Source organism: Larimichthys crocea, chromosome VIII (assembly GCF_000972845.2).
Source record: "Larimichthys crocea isolate SSNF chromosome VIII, L_crocea_2.0, whole genome shotgun sequence".
NCBI classification, from domain to species: domain Eukaryota; kingdom Metazoa; phylum Chordata; class Actinopteri; family Sciaenidae; genus Larimichthys; species Larimichthys crocea.
In genome coordinates, this window is record NC_040018.1 from 25,017,622 (window position 1) to 25,037,688 (window position 20,067).

The following is a 20,067-nucleotide window of genomic DNA, read 5'->3' on the forward strand; positions in this document are numbered from 1 at the left end:
GGAGTTTGTGACAGAGAAAGTGTGACAGTGACAGAGGAAAAAATGCAAAGATTCATTAAGCTTTATTTTAATAGTCAACTAAGAGGACTTGCATTATCTTTACGCACTGAACTCAATTGCAATTCAGCCTTAAATCCTGTACAGGGATAAACATAAACTACAATTCATCTAATGGGTCATACTTTAATCATTTTTCATGCAAATCAAAGCTGGGCCTGGGCTGTTTGTTTTCCATCTGCATGTCACAATGTGTGCCTTACCTCGATGCGACATCTCCAGCCTATGGGTGGTGTGCCATTTTCATCTTTCTTGGTTATAGTGAACAGAAAAGCTGACACAGGGAGGTGAGTAAGCTCTCATTTAATTCAACAGAATGAAATTATACAACCAGTGGTTAAAATCATAAATGAGTCCCATATAGGCTACATGTCTGTCTCTGTAGGGAAACAGGTTGTGCTTGTTTTTACACACTCAGTTCTTGGGGAAATTGAGAAATTATATTTTCTCCTGGTAAGGGTGGACAGTTTGGGAGTGGGATGGTTGCTATTTTGATTCAGTCCAGGCCACACAACCAAACATTTCATCTTCCATAAACAATCACTCATAGCCTTAATGCCCATATGCTATAAAGCTCACAGAGCAGAAATAGACTTTTATTTTCTTATTCAATTTCTTACCAAAATAAGACAGTCTCTTCATGTGCTCTTCCTGAGGAGAGACTGAATGGAGGCTACCCTCTGTGTCCGTGTGAGGTAACCATGAAAACTACATAATTATTATAGTCATATCACATCATTATCATTGTCATCATCATCATCATCATCATCATATTTTTGATCATCATCAACAACAATAACTTAATCCTCTTCATCGTCAACACTTCATGTCATGGATAATTCATCTTCATAAAATCATCAGAGCAACATTTGAAAAAGATTAAAGAGTTAAAAGCCAAGCATCATCATGAGGCTGGATATATACTGGGTTTAACAGTACAGTACACTGACGAAAATAAAGACTCAAATTATTAGAAGACGCACTATATATTATATTTCATATATCTGTGCATGGCCGGTGAATAAATGTAAAAACTCAGTCTAGGACGTCTCTTCGTCTTTCTCTCTCCTTGTTTCTGAGTGGTTGCCTGGTCTTCTAGGCTACCAAACAGAGAGAAGTGCGGGTCTGCATGCGAGAACCCTCTTCTTATATGTGTCTTATGAAAAGGAGAGATTAAATGAGTAGAAGACTGGAGGAGTGACAAGATGTCTCCACCCTCTCTTCACTCTAAATCCTTCAGTTTTGCTGAACAGATAGTCTTTTTTTTGTTTTTTACTCTTTTTTTTCTTCCTTGATTCTTGTTTTCCCGAACCTTCAGACGACACTTTAAGAGATCCTTAAGTGGTACCTGCATTACTTTTAATACTGCTTTGAAAGTAAAGGCAGAGGAGGGAAGAGGAGCGATCAGATTAAGATTATTGTGATTCTCCTGTCTTCTCTTCTTCCTTCTCTTCTTTCAATGAGTGAAATGCAAGCTCTTTCTGCATTCTCCTTTTCTTCATTATCACCATCTAGAAGTCCATGGACATGGAGCGCTGTTGTGGGTCAACTATGGTGGTGCTGTTTCGAGCGCTGTTGCCACGGATACTAAGGGTTCCGCAGGCTCCTGCCATGCCTCCACCAATACCACCAGCGATGCCACTAGGCCCCGCCATGCTCACTCCTCCCGCCATACTCATTCCCCCTGGCATGGTCATTCCTCCTGTTATCCCCATTGCTCCTCCAATCCCACCTCCTGCAATCCCTGATGCTCCCCCTCCTCCTCCCATTGCTCCTCCACCTGTGGCACCTCCTCCGGCTCCTCCTCCTCCACGCCCATAGATCTCACACGGGATCTCCTCTGTGACACGGTCCTCAATGACCTGCTGGTCGCAGTCGTGAGTCTGTGAATGCTGCTTGTAGCCGTAGCAGCTCTTCTTGTAAGTAGACGTGGAGTTGAAAGTCTTCATTGGTGGTGGCTTGGAGAAGTCGTTGTGGTAGGACAGCTCCATGGAGCTTAGGGTGGTGCGGCTGTGCTTCATGCTGCCCCCGCCTGTAGCCACTGAGGCTTGCGAGCCACAGTGGTGCTCGTGGACACAGCGGGACATGGTGGAGGAGCGCCGCAACTTGTGGAAGCTGTCGAGCTCAGACAGGTCGGCTAAATCTGACGATATCTCCTTGTCACGCAGAGAGAAGAGCTCGTAGTGGGGCGGGTCGAAGACCTCCTGGAAGCCTGCCTTGTTGAAAACACCAGGCCGGCGAGCTACAACCTTGAAAAGGGTAGAAAGGGACGTTACAAATTTCTGCTTATATTGCCAGACAAGTGTCAGTCAAATCTAATCAACATGTATCAGAGGAGGTTTTAAGACAGAAAAAGTTTAAAAAGATGATAAATTAAATTCCCACCCTAAAACAGGCACTCTTAACAGCTTGTATACTGAACAAACTTTTCCTTTTTAAATTTAGCTGCAATTTTACTGATCACTGGATAATCAACAAACACCATACTTTACTAGAGTTACTGCATGGGGGTCACAAAATTATTGTTTGATCATTTTGAATGCTTTTTTTTTCTCTAAACATAAAACATATCTGAAAAGACACCTTAACATGAATGATATTATACAATATATGTAGTATATTCCCTGTCAGATACTGGGTCCTTTGTCTGAAAAATATTGAAGACCCCTGATCAATGTCAGCCAAACGTCCGTTCGAGAACCACCATTTTGCACAATGTTCAGCAGTGATGCTGGGAGAAATGCATTACAGAATTAAGCCTCAAAAGATCAGCCATAAATACATGGTTTATGAGTAAGGCGTACTTTCTGGATATTGTGGGAAACTACAAACTAAAAATAGTAAGTAAATTCTAATATCAAGTGGTATAATCTTGAAACTAAACGTCTCCTGTGATATGTTGTATTACTTCTGATATGTAATGTCACGGGAGGATTTTGACTTTCCTCCTGTCTCCAGCGGTACGTGTGCCCCCATACAGTCTGTAATCCCACCATCAGTTTCAATCACGTCTCTCTGGCTCAGTCTGCTTTCCCGCAGAACAAAAGGAGTTACCTTTTTCCTTGGCTGCTTCATCTGGACCAGGATGGAGATGATAAGAAGAACCAGAACTATGCCAGATGAGACACCAATGACAGTGCCATGGGTCTTAGTGATCTGATGAAAAAGGCCATTCGATCGCTTCTCTGGAGGGGGAAGGCACGAGAGGAAGAGTGGAAAGAATAAGAAACTGTGACGAAACAAATGACATAAAACTTTTTTTTTCCAAAAAAAAAAAATAATGTGAAATGTGAAAAGATAAATCCCAATTAACCATAATAACTTCAACTGGGAATAGCATGACAGAAAGAAGAGGATCACCTTTGCAGTGGTTTTCATCCCATGGGTAGACACAGTTCTGAACCCCATTGCACACCAGAGAGTTGTTGATACACATGTTGCTGTGGCAGAAGAACGAATTGGCTGAACAGGGGGCTGCAGGCAGAAGACAAAACAGAGATAATGGAGTTCAGAAAAAAATAACAGAAAAACATCTGTCTGAGCAAAATATGACTATACTGTGAAAAAGACTGGAAGCTGTTTTGATGGTAATAACAATAAAACAATAACAACAATAAAAGATCGACAATTAGGCTCTAGAGCTCTGTAGAGGCATGTAATAAAAGATATAAAGTTCTATTATTTCTTGAAGCACCGGAGGTCTAATGGAGATAGCCCATACAAGGCCATACATCATCATTTCCTGCAGAGAGCACATCAGGGGTGATGAGGGGAAGGGAAGGGATGATAGCTTCACTGAGCTGCAGCCTTCATGTCAAGAGAGCAGCAAGAGACAGAGGGGAGTTTTAATGGCGGATGGTGAGAAAACTGAGAGTAGGCAGTGAAGAGGAATATGACAAAGATGAAAGAAAGAAAAAGAGGGAGTGGGGTGGTGGTGGTAGAAATGGCTTCAGGCCATCATAAGGTGCAAATGGTCAGACAGATGCCGTAAGACACCCTGCATTAAAGTGACTGTTAGCATATCAAGGCGGCTATGGCAGAGACAGAGAAGACTGGTAATTGATGCTGGCTGCTGGCTCGGGAGATCGATGCACTGCCATTTAGAAAGAAGAGCTTGCAAGACTGAGGGAAGATGCAGATGGCCATGTTTTTGGTATAAACGTGGCAGCAGCAAAAAGGAAATCTGGCTCTTTCTTGTCATGTCAGAGATGAGTGAAGTGAAAGTTTGTCGAAACGTACAAAGGAAATCAGCCCTAGAGACGGTACTCAATATGTACTCAATAATATTTGTAGGTCTACCACAAAGAAAACCTCCTCCTGGTTAAATGAAGAGCAATATGTATAGAATGACTATATTTAAATGTACTCTGTAGTGTTACATTTTCACAAAGATTTACTGAGTGTCAAAATAAAAACAACAACAACAAACTCATTTGAGATATAAGGTTAAGGAATCTTTTTTTTTGTTACCTCTCTTCTACTGAGTCAAGTCATGACTTTATGATTTTATCTATATAGCTCAAACTCATTAATCATGAATTTGCCTCAAAGGGTTTTCCATTCTGTGCGAGACCTTCTATCCTTAGACTCTCATTTTTTTACAAGAAAAAACTCTTCCTGGGAAACCTTCAACAGGGAAGAAATATGGAAGAAATGTCAGAGAAAACAACTGAAGAGGAATCCCAAGCTGTGAAATTATAATATGAAAAATCTGAATGCCAATAAAAGGTAGATAGATTACAAACATACTGAGCACCACAACCTCCTCTCTACCATAAAAAAATGAGTTCAAAACACCATGTTCGATCATTTTCTTTGTTATTAGTGTCAAAGAAAGAACATCATTGCCAGATAATGCCTGTACAGAAGAACCTGTACAGTGGATCAAACAGACAAACCATGCTCCTTTATTTAGCCTTCTACAGTCCTCCAAACTGTCCTTTCTAAGCCCCTTTGACAAAAAAATATTCCACCTTTTCTTAATAACAGACAGACACACAGGCTTTTAATAGCCACAGCCACACTCTGAGAGTCTTTATCACAGCTGAAACAGACTGTGGGCCGCTCCACTGGCTTCACAGTCCACTGTGATGAAGGCTGTGACCCTCCAATTCCCCTTTTCTGCACTCTTCCTCGGCCAAATAGTTTTGACAAAGGGACATGTATACTGTGTGTGTGTGTGTGTGTGTGTGTGTATAAGACTGTATGACATACAGTAGCATGTGTGTTGGACTGTCCAACCTATCTATCTTCCAGTGAGCCTGTAGCCGGGGTTGCTCCCTGACACTGTGATCACATCCAAACCAATTATGCGTCTCCTGCCTTCAAAATGAAGCCTCTCACAGAGTGTCAACAACGCTTTACCCCGACTCTCCCTCCACACGCACAGACACAACTCATGAATCTGTGTGTGTGTGTGTAAAGTCTTAATATGTCTGGTTTACATGTCAGGGGGGGTTCTGTCAGAAGATTAAGGCACATTAAGGATGATGGAGTGCGAGAGGCAAAACTCATCTTGTTCTCTGCGTGACAAAGATTAATGGTTCCCTTTGACCTCCAAGTAAACTTCAGTCGCTGACTTGGACCAAATAAAGTTTGGGAGCTATTCAAGACACTTTAGACTTCTCTGAGATGAACTGTGTGATCAGAATTAATGAGGAACCAAATGGACTTAAGGACTCTCAGAGTAGCAGAAAAAAAAAAAAACACCCTTGCTGAATTTAAAAGGCCATTAAGTTCTGACTGCAATGGTTATGGGTTTACTGATGAAAACAACATTAGCATTCAACCACGGTTTGGGAAGTGTGCAGGAGAATGTGGCAATTAATATCTCAGTCTATTCAGGCATTTAATGAAAATATTACAGTGTGCTAACAGAAAAATCTATTTCCTGCATAGCAATTCTTGCTACTTTATGTGCAACCTTTACCAGCCCCTGTTTGGAAGCCTCTTGTCCTTCAAAAATTAGAAGCTTATTTTATAAATTAGAAGCTTAATTTATAATTACTTCTAGCAGATCCATTAACCCTACTCAGGTTTTCTTTTTGCCAAAATAGATAAATTCCTATGTTCCTGTTTTAAGTGACCCATAATAAGCACTGTATTATGTTGTGGCATGCATATCAATAAAGTGTTTGATGCTTTCAGTTATTTACAAATGCTGGAGTGAAAAATTTGTTTTTCTCACATCTATGCTCTAAACATGGCACAGTGTAATTACCTTTTCTTGCTGAAATGACACTGTGACTACTGCAGACTGAGTGCAGGAGCTCGTAAATCAACAGTTTTGGGGTCTGTTTTGTGTGTGGGTGGATAATGTCATGGCTGCTATAGTAAAATGATGACATATGGTGCTTTTTTTAATAGTACATAATAGAGAGTTACAGAGTCACACAACCCTGATTGTAGGAGCCTAGGTGGGTCATCAGAGCAACTGCCTGCACCTCAGAGGGGCCAAAGGCGCAAAAGGACTGCTCACCCAGGCCGACCTCTCTCTCTTCCTGGGCAGCCTCAACCTGTCCTGTTTTAATTTAGTTTGCATCTGTTGCAACACTCACATACATACTTTCATTCATCCATAACATGCCTCGCACTCCTGACCAAATCCATGCCTCCAAACATCATCTTATTTTCTCGTCACAGTGATGAACCTCATCCTATCCTTACTTGTAAATAACTGAGGATTCTCTTCTTATTATCCTTTAATCAATTTAGCAGTGAGCCAGTTTACATGTAGAAAACAGGTGATCTTTGAGCAGCTGGAATTTTGAGCTTTGTCTTTCAGCGATCTTCATACTTCCAACCAATACATTTAGATCAAACAACAACAATAACGACATGAAACCTGATCTACCTCTGTCAATGGATGCATGTGGATAAAAAAATCAAACAGAACTGTAATGTTTTAGGACTGGGCAACTTTCTTCATAATGATCAATTCTCAAGCATCCAGGCTGGGTTAAATGACGTCAAAAGGACTGGCACTCACGGTCAACAAATGAGGTGAAGAGCATGCGGAACCGGCTGAGTCTGCTCTTTTCGTCAGCCCACATCCGCACGACTCCCACACCGTTATCCAGCATCACATCATTGGCCACGGTGCTACAGAACTTGGCCTTGAGGTTTTCGATGGCGCTGCTGCCATCGTACACGGCCACAAAGTTCTTCTTGCACTCATTAGAGTGTTCCATCTGGTAGTCCATAAAGCGCAGGTAGATCTGCAGATAAACAGAATATGCATCAATGTTGAGGTGAATAAATTCTTACCTTCACCTCGCAGAACTAAAATCTTTATGAAGGCAAATACATAAAAATAGGCATTTCATCAGTAAAGCAAACATATCGAACAACATTCAGACACGGATAATGAATAGATTATTTATAAGATTTGTGTAGATAATAGATTAGTAACCTGCCCTGCTCTTCACCCCCGAGCAGGCTGGTATAGAAACAGGATGGATAGAAAGAAGCACTCAGAGAGCACAGAATCAAATAATAACAAAGTAAACATAATCTAAGTTGTGATGCAAGCATGCTCCATTCTTACATTGGCAACAGACGACTCAGAAAAGTCAGTCTTCAAAAATATCTGTCATGGTGCTGCCTGCTCTGTCTCGCTCACCATCCTCTTTTCTCTATTCAGAGAATGCCTCAGAGACTGGAGGCTAGTAAGCTGAACTTGCACTTCTCCACATGAGAGAGTCTGGCCTCAGTGTGCAAAACTAGTGGTGTGCTCGGGTAGTCCTTGTCAACTTATAAAGCTGGAAATTTCCATTACACTGTTTCACAGCAGCATTTTGACTTGTCATAGGAGGAAAAGCACAGTTGTTAATAATGGCTCTGTTCTAGCCATGACTGTGACAGTGAGACTATATGCACAAAATGAGGACCATGAAACTGAAGCAGCTAAATGTTATTATGCCATCAGTAGTTATTGATGCATGTGCTTTTCCTGTAGAAATGCCTATAGTGGCAAATGCCTATTACAGAGTATAGTTTGTACCTGTCCACTAATGGTCCTCAGTAAGTTTTTTTTTTGCCCCTGTAAACCACATGAACACCACTGTAACCAGCTACCTGCCTGCACAGCAGCTGCATATTATGTTATGTTATGTTAAAGGGATAGTTTGAAGTGGGGTTGTATTAGATACTCATGCATACTTAAGCACTACGGTTAGTGCCAAAGAAAAAGGCTGTCTGATGGCAAGGCAAAGCAGTGAAAATATTCTGTCCACTTAAATGGGTATTGAGGTGGACTATTCTTATATGGCTAAAATGTGTTTCCTGCTGACCCTGTCCATAGTGGGGCATAGCTCTGTGTCTGTGCCAGGAACCCGGTTGGCATCTCCAAACTGACCACTGTCTCATGCAGGAAATACAGACTAATTACCTCATAGAGCCCTACTTCGAAATACCCAAACTGCCCCTTTCGACCTGCAAAGTAATTACAAAATTCACGTCTTGAAATTCCGTGAATATCTAAAGACATAAGATCTTGGCCACAGGTGGTCAAAAACTTGGTTGAGACATCTGCACAGTGAGCACACAGGCACCTGTGACTATGCAGCAGTTAAGTAGCTGCCGCTGAATGTGCTGCTCTGTTCCTTCTGCTTCGCTGAGCTAATATCTGCCTGGGCAATTCAGTGCAGCTGCTAAATTCAGATCCTCATCACTGCTGCCTCACGCTGCACATGTTAGACCAGTGAAATGACTGTGGGGACTAATCTGTGTGTATGAGAGAGAAATTATGTAGTGTATGTGTGAGTCACGCATGGATGTCTGCATGTGTATGCATAAAATCTTACTTTGTAAACATGTGAGTGTATAATGTGTGGGTAATCGCTTACAGTACTTTATGTGACACTATATTGTGTAATTTGTGAGGGTATTTATGCATCTACTGTTTTGTACTTAATTAGATGTGCATGAATTTGTGTTTGTGTGTGTTTGTGTGTGTATATTGTGGCCTGTGAGTAGCATAGGAGCATGCTGATGACTCACTTAGTCATGGGGGAGAAGCAGAGCAGCAATGAATCAAGGCTAGCCAGGCTCCGGTTGTAATTTCAATGGGAGTTTGGATCTCCGCTCATAAATATTAGAACTTATGAGAACATCACTGGGCTTCCACTCTTGGCTTGAAAATGTACTTACAAATCTCCAGGGCTGTATTTTAGAAATACAATCTGTCTGTCTGCATTATTATTTTCTCTGTGTATTTCTTCACTATTCATACCCATTCTATATGAAATTACAATCACAATACAGTCATGACCACTGGATAATTTGTTCTCAGTGACTGGAGCACACAATACAAATCCATTTTGCATGTAGTTAGTGGAATTTGTGCACTGACATTGCATTTACTATTACAGCAAAAGTCCAAAAGAGAAAAATGTTACACTCATACTGAGATAGAACTGTCAAGGTGAAGTTCCAGAACAACTTAAAAAGGTAGAACACACTGAACATAACGATAGAAGACACAGCTATTTAGATGTTCAGAGCTGTTCCATCTCTTGTTTATACCTAGAGCTTCATCATTTCTCCACATATTTCTTTTTTATGGATTACTATTTATATCTAATCTGGGATAGATTGCCTAACCCTAACCCTTTCATAACACATGGATGTGCAACAAATTATTTCAGTGTTTTCAAAGATAATGAAACAGCCAAATATAACAGAGCCAAGTTTGATGAATAATATGCATAACATCTTTGTCAGTGGAGCTAGTGTCAGTATTGTCTTAAACAAATATCCCTGAGAAAGATGAACACATAAATATGTTCTGAGATCTCAGGTTGTTTGTATATTTTATAACTACACTAGAGTGTGCATTTGTTAGGTGTTTTTAAAATAACTGAATATGAACCATCCAAATAAAAGCAAAGAATCAATTTTAAATCATAGCTATTTCAAAATGGACAAATCAATTCTGAAAGTATCAAACGTGGGTTGAAGGCCATTACTAATATGATCCTCTGTGCTGACCTTGGAGTGTGGAGGAGCCCTGATGGTCCAGATACAGTCCAGAGCATCACCAGGCTTAACTCTCTCTTCTTCCTCCACCTGACTGGAGCGAATAATCCCATCCCATCCACCGATTTCAAACTGACAGTCTGTAGAGAGACGGAGGAAATATAGATGACGGGAAAAAAGCAAAAGAAAGGGAAAGGTAGAAAGAGAAGGGTAGAAGACAGGTGAGGTGAAAAAAGGGTCACAGCAAGCAAGTAAAAAATAGTAATGAAATGGAGGGAGGGAGAGAATAAAGAGCAGAAGATAAGGAGGAAAAAGGATAGGATGAGAAGAGGCGCATGACAGACAGAGAAACAGATGAAAGATTTTATTTAAAGAAGGGTTTTAAGGTGGAACTGAAGTGAGCACATCGGATTAGGATAGAGGACAATAAGGAGGCATAGGAACAAAGGCAGAAAGACAGGCAGCAAAGAGCAGGATAGGTGTGTGTTCCTTCTTGTGTTTGAATTTGTGCATATTTGTGTATGAACATCCTTTCATTCTATGTACAATTGTGTGCTTGTCAAGGTACATTCGAGGTATTCAGCATTCACGTCAGAGGCAGAGATAGCCTCCAGTAAGCTTCTGAGCACGGAGGAGCTCTTCAAAAAGGATCGAACGCAAACCGGCGAAATAGTGAAGAGCTTACCTGGTATGGGGTTTAGCAGTCCGCCCACGTGCAGATGGAAATCAGGGTCTGAAATGATAAGATTTGGGAGGCACATTACTCTCAATCCGCACATCAGAAATAGGTAAGCAGAGAACACAAGATAAGATCCCATTAAGGGAGGCCAGATAAAGCAGAAAGGGGTATGTTTGAGGTAATATCTGTCGCTTGATGGGAGACACAGATTTCTAGGCATATTGTGTTTAGACTCAGGAGACTCTGATGATGAATGTGTGTCTTCTGAAGAGCAAGAAAAGTTAAGGCTGCAATGTTTGGCCACCCATGAGACCAAATGGGTGACCGGTGGACATCCAGCTAGTCAATATTCATTCATCCTTTACTGGTAATCAATAAAAACAAGATGGGCAATGCACAAAACTGATCTTTTCTGCCACAGAGACCAGATTATTCTTTAGATTTGGGGGGATTTTGTCAAAGCAAACTAACTAGATCCAGTTCTCAGTTTCCGGTTTTCTCCACATCTTACCAAAAACCTTTGATGTACACAGAAATTAGCTTAACGTGTCTTAACATTCACTGCAAATATACAGTTTGGAATGCCCATACCTGCAATGAAAGTGTACTTGATGTGGAAGCCAAGGCCTTCCAGCTCCTCATCGCTGGTGAACTTGATCCACATGAAACGTCCTGTTGATGTAACCAGGCCCGGGTTCTTTCCCCCACAGAAGCGATCAATGAGTGGTGAGAACCCAAACGGCCCATCACGGATTTCGATGTGATCGAAGCGGCATTCGAATGATGGCTCGATGTAGTAATTCTTATCAAAAGTGAGCTGAATCCTTTGCCTGGGAAGAGCTTTAGTGAACAAGGGAGTGGGGGAGAGAGAGAAAGGGAACAAAGGGGGTAAATCCATGAAAGGAATAAAATTAAATCTTGGATGGTAATCTAAAGCATAAATTGAAAGTAGTCAAATATGAGTTAATCTGGATTTTGGAAGTTGAGGATTTGGGCTGTCACTTCTAACCCCGGTTGGGGGGTTGACTGTGTGGAGAACAAACTTTTATTAGAAGTTGACTTAGGCAAAGGGTAAGATGGAACATGTCAAGTTTTGTTCTTGTCCACAATCTGTTCTTATTTTGTTAGTACATATGTAAGCCACTGTCAAATTTGACAAGAGCAGCAAAAACAAAACAAAAAAACCAAGTGCAACTATCTATTTATTCTTTTTTTGGTGGCGTATCTCCAACTTGGCCATGTGCCAGAGTATTTGCTACAGCACAAAACCTACCCTTATATAATGCTTAGGGGGTGTTACCTATGCTAATAACAAAACATCAGCCTCTAGTTTGTCCATTCAGGGCTACTGTAGAAACATGTTGATTTTAAAGTCTTGCTTTAAGATAACAAAAACTTTAAAATTCTTATTTTCAAATAATAATAACAATAACAATAATAAATATATATACATACATACATACATACATACACACATACACACATACACACACACACACACACACACACACACACACACACACACACACACACACACACAAAACACTTATACATATAATATTTTTTGAATAGAGCTCCCTAAATCTTACACACTTTAACTAGACATGTGTATGGTGTATAAAAGGGAGCAATGTCATAACTAAAAAGCAATGACTTTAAACATATCAATATAAAGACAGAAGAGTTTTCTATCTTTTCACTGGCTGCATCAGTGATGAATTTGTAAGTGTGCGTTGACAACACATGAGGAGGTTGTTTGTTCTTTCATACCAATACTTTATCGAGGCCATGCCTCCAGTTCTTTCCTCTGTGTCTCCTGTTTGTCTCTCTGCATGTTGTGGGCATTGCTTCCCTTCTGGCTGCCGATGTCTCTGCACACCTGTCTGCAATCGGCTCATCGCCACTTGCAGTTTGCTCACCTGCCACTCATCAGCCCTGCAGTATTTCTAGCCTGGTCTTTCATCCGCTCTCTGCCAGATTGTTGCCTCAGCTACTGTGGTATAGACACACACCAGGCCTCTCTGGTTATTTATCTGTGCTTCTTGTTTTAATTCCTAGACTGTACTCATTTTCTCTTCCTAGTGATCATTCCTGGTCTGACTGCCTGCTCACTTGCCTGCTAATCTATGTTTTGTTTTGCCCATGCCATTTATGCCAATAAAACCTTCTTATATCCTGTGTCTATGTGCCTGTCCTACAAAACAGTAACATACTTGTTGTGGCACCTTTTTGATGCTCAAACATCCATGATTGGAGGGATACACCGGATAAAGATTGTGCATAGATGTTCTTCGAACATGAAGCAATTACTGATTAAAAAACATGTTTAACCTAATTAGGTAACCCAGACTTTGTTTATGCTTTGGTTTGTTTTCCACACTTCTCTGCATCTATGTAGTATGATTCAGCATGACAGAACACAACAAGCTAAACATTCACTATAATTTCCATAAACACAAAGGTGCATATATTCTTATATGCAAGCATGCATACAGTTGCATGCACATACAGATAGATATGCACGCACATATGAACATTGCCAGAACAGCATGAACTATAGCTCACAGGTTTATGTGTCATGCAAATCCATGGTATGCACCCCCCCCACCAACCTTCATACAGAGGAAGTATTTAATGAGGTCAATTCACGGCTGCATGAGGTGAATCATACTACATAAAGATGCTGATTATAGGAGGTGGGGCTTTGAATCATCTCTAGCATTGAGCAGAAAAGTGTTCTCCATCTCAGAAAAAAGGACGAGGTCAAGGGTGGTACATGTGTATGATACAGAGTGAAACTGAAATTAAAATAACACAGATGATCTGTCTCTTTACTCTTATGGGTGAATTTGAGTCTCCGGGCACGTAATTTGAGTGCTTTTACCTTTGTGCTTGAACAAGTGGCTTGAATGGCTACACTTCCTGCTATCTGGCTGCACTTCCAGTCTAATTCTGTCTTTAACTTCCCATCTCACTCTCACATACACACACAAATGACACAGCTTGTTAAAGAAAGAGCAAGAATTGCTCGATCTACTGAGCTGATGAACTGGGGGACACGACATAATCAATGATTGATCCACAAATTATAATTACAAAGCTATCTGATTACCACTTATACCAAATGTGAGCATTTCTCTGTGTCTGTAAGAGGAAGAATAAGAGGCTCAACACCGGAGCTTGTTTATGACTATGACCATAGGCCAAATAATAGCAAATGATAGGTTCCATCTGTCGCGTCTCAGACCCACTGTGATGTACTTCTGCACACACCAGTAGGCTGCTTGTGATGGAGTCATGGCTTATTCGTCAACAATAGTTTTGGGCTTGATTTGTCCACAGGGGGAGCCCTTGAGCCATGTGTAAAATCTGTTCCTCACCACGGCAAGAAAAGTACCAAGCACACATCTCATCTGCATGAAAGGCTGTACAACTTCACGGACAAACAGTTCATCAATTTAGGATGAAACCACATCAACCAGTATTTCAGACTTCATCTCTTTCAGCTGCTAATGACGCTTTCCATTATGCCTCCTGTTCGGCAGGCCACCAAATCACTGACGGATGTGATATTTCTGGTAAACACTAAAGCACTGACAAGGATGCTTGCAATTCAATGAGATGCCACCAAAGCTTAGTTGTGTAGCAGATGGTCATTGCTTTTATGTTTCATTCAATAGCAGAGTCTTCTGGCACACACTGCCAATGGAGATGCACGCAGCACTACTCTGATCATGCCAGAAGTCAGGGTCTACCCACAACGCGCCACTCTCCATCATTTTCAAAGGGTTATGTCTGTGGGGTGAAACAAACTCAGGATGGCTCATTCGGAAAATGTCAGGCTGATTGCCCGCCAGCAAAGGAACAGAAAATCAGATAGGGCCGAGGTTATATAAAACAATGTCAGTCAGACTAATGACATTCACAGAAGGAGGCAATATGCTGAAAGGAGGGAAACTGTGTCAGCCGCTCTGACGACAAAAGCTACTGAGCAGAAGATCAAGCGCTTTACCTTCCAGGATGTAAACACACTCTTTGTTGGGTGGGTAGGTGTTGGGGTAGTTTGGCGATGTGAACACCCCGCCATTGATGCTGCGGACCCACGTGCCACAGTCGTTCTGGTTAGGGGTCTGGCCGCCATGTTCGCTTGGGGAATCTTAAGGCAGGAAGGCAGAGAACAGATGAACAGATGGGTTATTGAGTCGGGGGATCAATGAGAGAATGATTGGAAGTCAGGGAGAGTGGAAGGAGGGTTGGCGCGAGAAAAGGAAAAAGCAGGCAGGGAATAAAGAGAGAAGAAAGACAGGACAGGAATTTAAAAAAAGAACTCCTTTGTCCTATGATACAAGTAGAGATAATCCCTTCGTCTTTCCGACTGCTTCAATATGGGTGACTCAACATTAATGGAACAGAAGAGCATCTGAGCATTTGTACTATAGCTTACCTTTAGTCCTCTGTGCCAGAGCGAAACCCTCTTCTATTAGAAAGAAGAGTATCCACGCTGAAAAACAGAGATATCACATTGGTCACAGGAGACAAATTACTGCACTTCAATCCTGGTGTTCAACAACGAAATAATGGAAATCACTAAAAAGCCACAGAATATGTGTGTGTCACCAGCTGCAATATTGATTTCACCTGAACTAGACGGATAGAGAGTAAAATATAGATCAATACAATTATTTTTACAATTTTAAGTAAAGTGCTGAATTAAATGTTACATTTTAAAAATGCATTGCTGAGAAAGGAGGAGAGCTGTGAGAGAATAGATCATTATGCTGTAGAGTCAGTGTAGGCGTACGCTTATGTCATATTTCAGGACATAATGAAGAAGAAGACAAATGACTTTATTTATCCCCTTGGGGAAATTCAGTAATCATATCATTGTCTGTACGACGCACTCATGAAAGGGCAACGCTGGAATATTGCAGAGGCATTGTGATGAATCGTCTCGTAAACGACAGAGCTAGAAGACTGAGAGACACTGAGAATTAAACATATAGTTGGAGTTGCTGTTGAAGTTTCTAACTTAAAGCTTAGTGGGGACATATATTATTATATATTATATATATTGACTTTTGTGGTCCAGTCCACACTGAATGAATGAATTGTTATTATCAGTACTGATTAACCTGCCCATAACCAACAAATGTTTGCCATTTTTTCCTCAAAAAAATTGCTTAATTGTTAACAAAACTGTAGTTAATTTTCTAGCAATGGGTCCAGTTATGAATTTAAAGCCTGATCTTCTTCAGTTTCTTATAGAGGCACAGGAAAAGCAGCAATAGTATTAGCTGTGGCATTAAAGTGCTGTACCAGTAGTCATTTTGTAGATTGGATGCTCAATAGGAGTGGGGTTAAATTGTAGGGTTAACATGGTTTAGATTGGCTTTATTAACTTTAGTAGCAGCAATGGTAAAATATTTAGACAGATAGATAATTAAAATGGTCTAATATAATAGTTTCTGTAAAATATGTATACAGTAGTTGCTGGAGCGTTCGTACTAGTGTCATCTGAATGACCACTGCTCTCACAGGCAGATGATGGTGAATATAAAAGGTGGGGGCAGTGTGCGTCTGTGTGTGTGTGTGCTCTCTGAAAGAAAGTAGTGCTAATAGTGCTTATTGGAGGTAGTCAGTCGAAGAACAGTAGTTGTACAATGGGAATGGGCTGGCAGTAATAATGGGAATGGCAGGAGCAGCAAGTAGTAGTCCATTAGAGATCATTTCAAACCTTGTCCAAACCATGAGACTCTAACTTACTAATCTGCAGCCTCAAGGCGCCAGAAACATAAAGCATTAGCAGAAAAAACAGGATTACAGGCTCCAAGGCTTGTAGCACTGATGAGGAGACAGGCGTTTGGGCAGAGCACGGCTGCAGACAATAGGTGAAATATGTTTTATTACAATGATATCTGCACTGAGGGCAAGCATGTTACAGCTACTGACACTGTCTTGCTCTGATAAGCCCAGTGTAGACCTGATCCCCACTGAGTTCATAATAGGTTGGCCCGCTCACATCAAATTAGAGAGCGAGCGTTGGCACGTTGCATAATGGCATTCTCGAAGGAAGGATGGGAGACAGAGAGAGAGAGAGAGAGAGAGAGAGAGAGAGAGAGAGAGAGGGGAGATGGAGGTCTAATGAAGAAGAATGCATGGTTAACATTAGTAGTAACCACCGCACCAATGAGTGCATTTGAATTCGACTCATTTGGAAAATGCACACATACACATACCCCTCAGACTCCGGATTCTTCATCACTTCTATCTCCATTCTCTTGCAAATAAGTATTATAGGTGGGAGTATGAACTACCGCAGGCACATTTAGAGAACAGACCACCCAAACGGGAGAACAAAATAACAGAAAGATGCTGTAGGCGTTGATTGGATCTTTTTTTTTATTTTTTATCATGATAAGCCAAACACATATTAGATCTTACAGACAGAATGAACACTGCTACCATCGACGTCCTTTCATCCTTTCACAGGCTTTTGATGGACTCTGTACGAGCATATTTGGAGTTAAGAGCTACCTTGTGCTTACATATTAGGGAAATGTTGCATTATTCATGTGGCCATTTGTAAGATCTTTTGTAACACCTTAAATAAATCAGTTGAGCTGTAGCCACTTCAACATGAAGAGAGCAACTTATGAAATGTGTGTAAAGGTGTGTGATGAGACAACCCTCCCCATTTGCACAGGCCTTTTAAAGACCTATAGTAGTGTAGGGTTGGGTCCTTCATGTAAAGGGAGGTTCCTTCATTATACATGCCAAGTTAGGTTCATAATTCATTTCTTTCTTTTAGGCATCAGCAAAATCCACAGAGGCCACCACAGCCTCCTGTAACACTGGAATAAAGGACTGGACTCACTACGCTTTCATTAGGTCTGTTATGTAAATTATAAGTTCCACCACCAGACACTAGATATTGGTAAATTAGCCTCAGTTAGGCCAAGAAACACTTCATAACCCAAGTCAAGTAAAGAGGACACCGTTTTTCATGATTTGCTACACTTAAAATGAAAAAAAAACGCCGCCATTTTGATATGTGACAGGTACACCTGTGGCTACTTAGGAGCTAATTAGAATAAACATTAATCAGGCTACACGGCACCTATTAGCATTTAGGACTATGAAACGCATGATTGACAAATAATTACCTGTTTAAGCGCATAGCTGCAGCAGCAGCAGCACACACTGCCCACACCAAAGCGCCGGTTAACGCTTCATTTAACGCGCGTTCCCGCCGTGTGATGTGAGGTGGCGTGCTGCAGCGCGCGCCCGCGCCTCAGGTGTTGGTGGCGCGAGACAGTGGCTCGAGCTTTGGGAGTCACTTGGGCAGCAGCAGCACCACGCGCACGTCAGTGTCTGAGTATGAAGTTAGTGGGAGTAGTGTGAAGGCACGTGATCTGCTGTTTATTGTTTTTTTTTTCTAATATTTAACGAAATATATATTAAAAACCTCCACACGCGCTTCTTTTTGTAGCCACATACAGGTACTAGTAGTAAACATTTAAGATGCTTATAGGGAACACTTAATGCTCCCTCATGTGTTTTTTTTTTTTTTCCAAAACAGTATTTGACCTTTGCTGCCCATTATAGTCATAAATCACAATCAGATTGCACTCACGTAGGCTGGTATGGAAAGAGACACACCTCGCAGTGCCCAAACTCGCTGCTCGCATGACAAAAAAAAAAAAAAAAAAACCCTCATTGCCTCTGCTCCTTTTCATGCTCAAATGGTCCAGCATTTATGGACACTACAGTAAAAATAATGAATTGAATGAACAACCAAACTAAAGGATTAATGCAAGGTGTCAGGAACCATTTGGTGCTCGGATATTTTAGTTTATTGCTCGGTCCTAATCAAACTCAGCTTATGCTGAATCTTAGAAAATGGGAAGCAGACCAACAGATGTTGGAACTTGAAAATCAGTGTTTAAAGGCGATGTCGATCAGTGATGTGGGCAGTAAAAAAAAGAAAAAAAGAAAAAAGAAGAAGGAAGGTTTGCCATGAACAAGCACAAGGCAAGTTATTACTAAAGACAAATAGACGGAAATAGATGTACCGATAAATTCTGTCTCAATTTAAGAGAAATGTAATTAATAATGGCATTTCAACATGACCTGAAGCTGTTCCACTGTCAGTATTTTATCATTTCAAATTGCTTTGGATGTGCTGAATTCCACATCACCTGCAAATAAAAGAAGCCACTGTGCTAGAAAGAGAACAAAAACATGATAACGTGATAACATGATAAAGCCATAAAGTGTCGATTCTTCCTGCCCAATGCGCTGGACCATGACGCGCAGCAGCTCGCTTGAAACTCACCTCTGTGCATTTCCTCTCACGGTGTGATTCCAACACAAAAGCACCTTTTTTTATTAAAAACGCCCTCCTTTTCTGTCCATTTTTTAAGAACTCCACGAAATCACAAAATCCAACTTTTCTCTGACAACGGTAAATCCATTACGCAGAGCCACGCTCCAAGAAGGAAAAGCAGCACCAAAGCTCTTGTTGAGTCGGCGATCCCGCTGCGTCTGACTGGAAGATGAACACTGCTGCGAGTCGATCAGCCAGGCATCATCACTGTAAATACAGCTTCCAGTTGGACTACAGTGGAGATGACATGTGCAGGATGGTCTGATCCAGGAGGACTGACGCGCTCTAGGAGAGGTAGGTATCCAAAAGACGCATATGGATGGATGGATGGTGGAGAGGGGGAGGAAGAGAGAGAAAGAGAGAGAGAGAGAGAGATGGAGAAAGATTACGGAGGTGGTGGAGGAGGAGGAGAAGCAGGAGAGTTCGTCTCTGTCTGCTCTCCGTCCGTATCTGAACTAAGAAATGCTCCTGAACGAGGCTCATTTAAGCCGTGGGCGCTGCTTACATCAATGAGTGGCTTGTCATGAGCATCGTCAAGGTAGACACTATGAAGAAATCACTTTTCCGGCCAGGTCTTTCAAAATAAAACACCACTATGTCTGAACTTCATTAATGGAATGCAGATATCCAAAGAAAGTCGGAGCACACAATGCAGAATGTTTTAAAAATCATTCATGGGGTTATTACCTAAATATGACTTACCCATGTACCCAGCCTCTTGCAAGTCAGCTGGGATAGGCTCCAACCCCACTGTGACCCTGATGAGGATAAGTGGTTACAGATAATGGATGGATGGAAGACTGCTGGGAAACATGAACATGTTGCAAATACAGAGATGGGAACATTAAGGGAAAAGCTGGTTTGTGCTTTTATTTACAAAAACAGATTAAAGCACAATATATATTTTATTTAAAAAACTTGTAAAAACCTTTCTGTTTCGAGAATGCTTCCCTGCCTAACAAAACTA

At 41.2% G+C, this 20,067-nt stretch overlaps 1 protein-coding gene across 1 annotated transcript; it reads right to left on the minus strand.

Moving 5' to 3' along the window:
- Positions 1-195: 195 nt before the first annotated feature.
- Positions 196-19,683, minus strand: neto2a (neuropilin (NRP) and tolloid (TLL)-like 2a). The gene is made up of 10 exons (XM_019254018.2): positions 19,050-19,683; positions 15,159-15,215; positions 14,727-14,870; positions 11,306-11,554; positions 10,721-10,768; positions 10,048-10,175; positions 7,046-7,274; positions 3,418-3,531; positions 3,112-3,242; positions 196-2,306 (listed from the first exon to the last, which is right to left on the minus strand). Exons 1-10 carry the CDS (start codon positions 19,057-19,059, stop codon positions 1,569-1,571), a joined length of 1,848 nt encoding a protein of 615 aa, XP_019109563.1. The 5' UTR covers positions 19,060-19,683; the 3' UTR covers positions 196-1,568.
- Between the last annotated feature and the right edge of the window lie 384 nt (positions 19,684-20,067).

Excerpts from the sequence above, each read along its gene's own strand:
- neto2a (XM_019254018.2), bottom strand. Across the intron at positions 10,769-11,305 it reads CAAGTACACTTTCATTGCAG|ACCCTGATTTCCATCTGCAC; the intron begins GTATGGGCATTC and ends TTATCATTTCAG. Across the intron at positions 2,307-3,111 it reads TGAAGCAGCCAAGGAAAAAG|GTTGTAGCTCGCCGGCCTGG; the intron begins GTAACTCCTTTT and ends ACCCTTTTCAAG.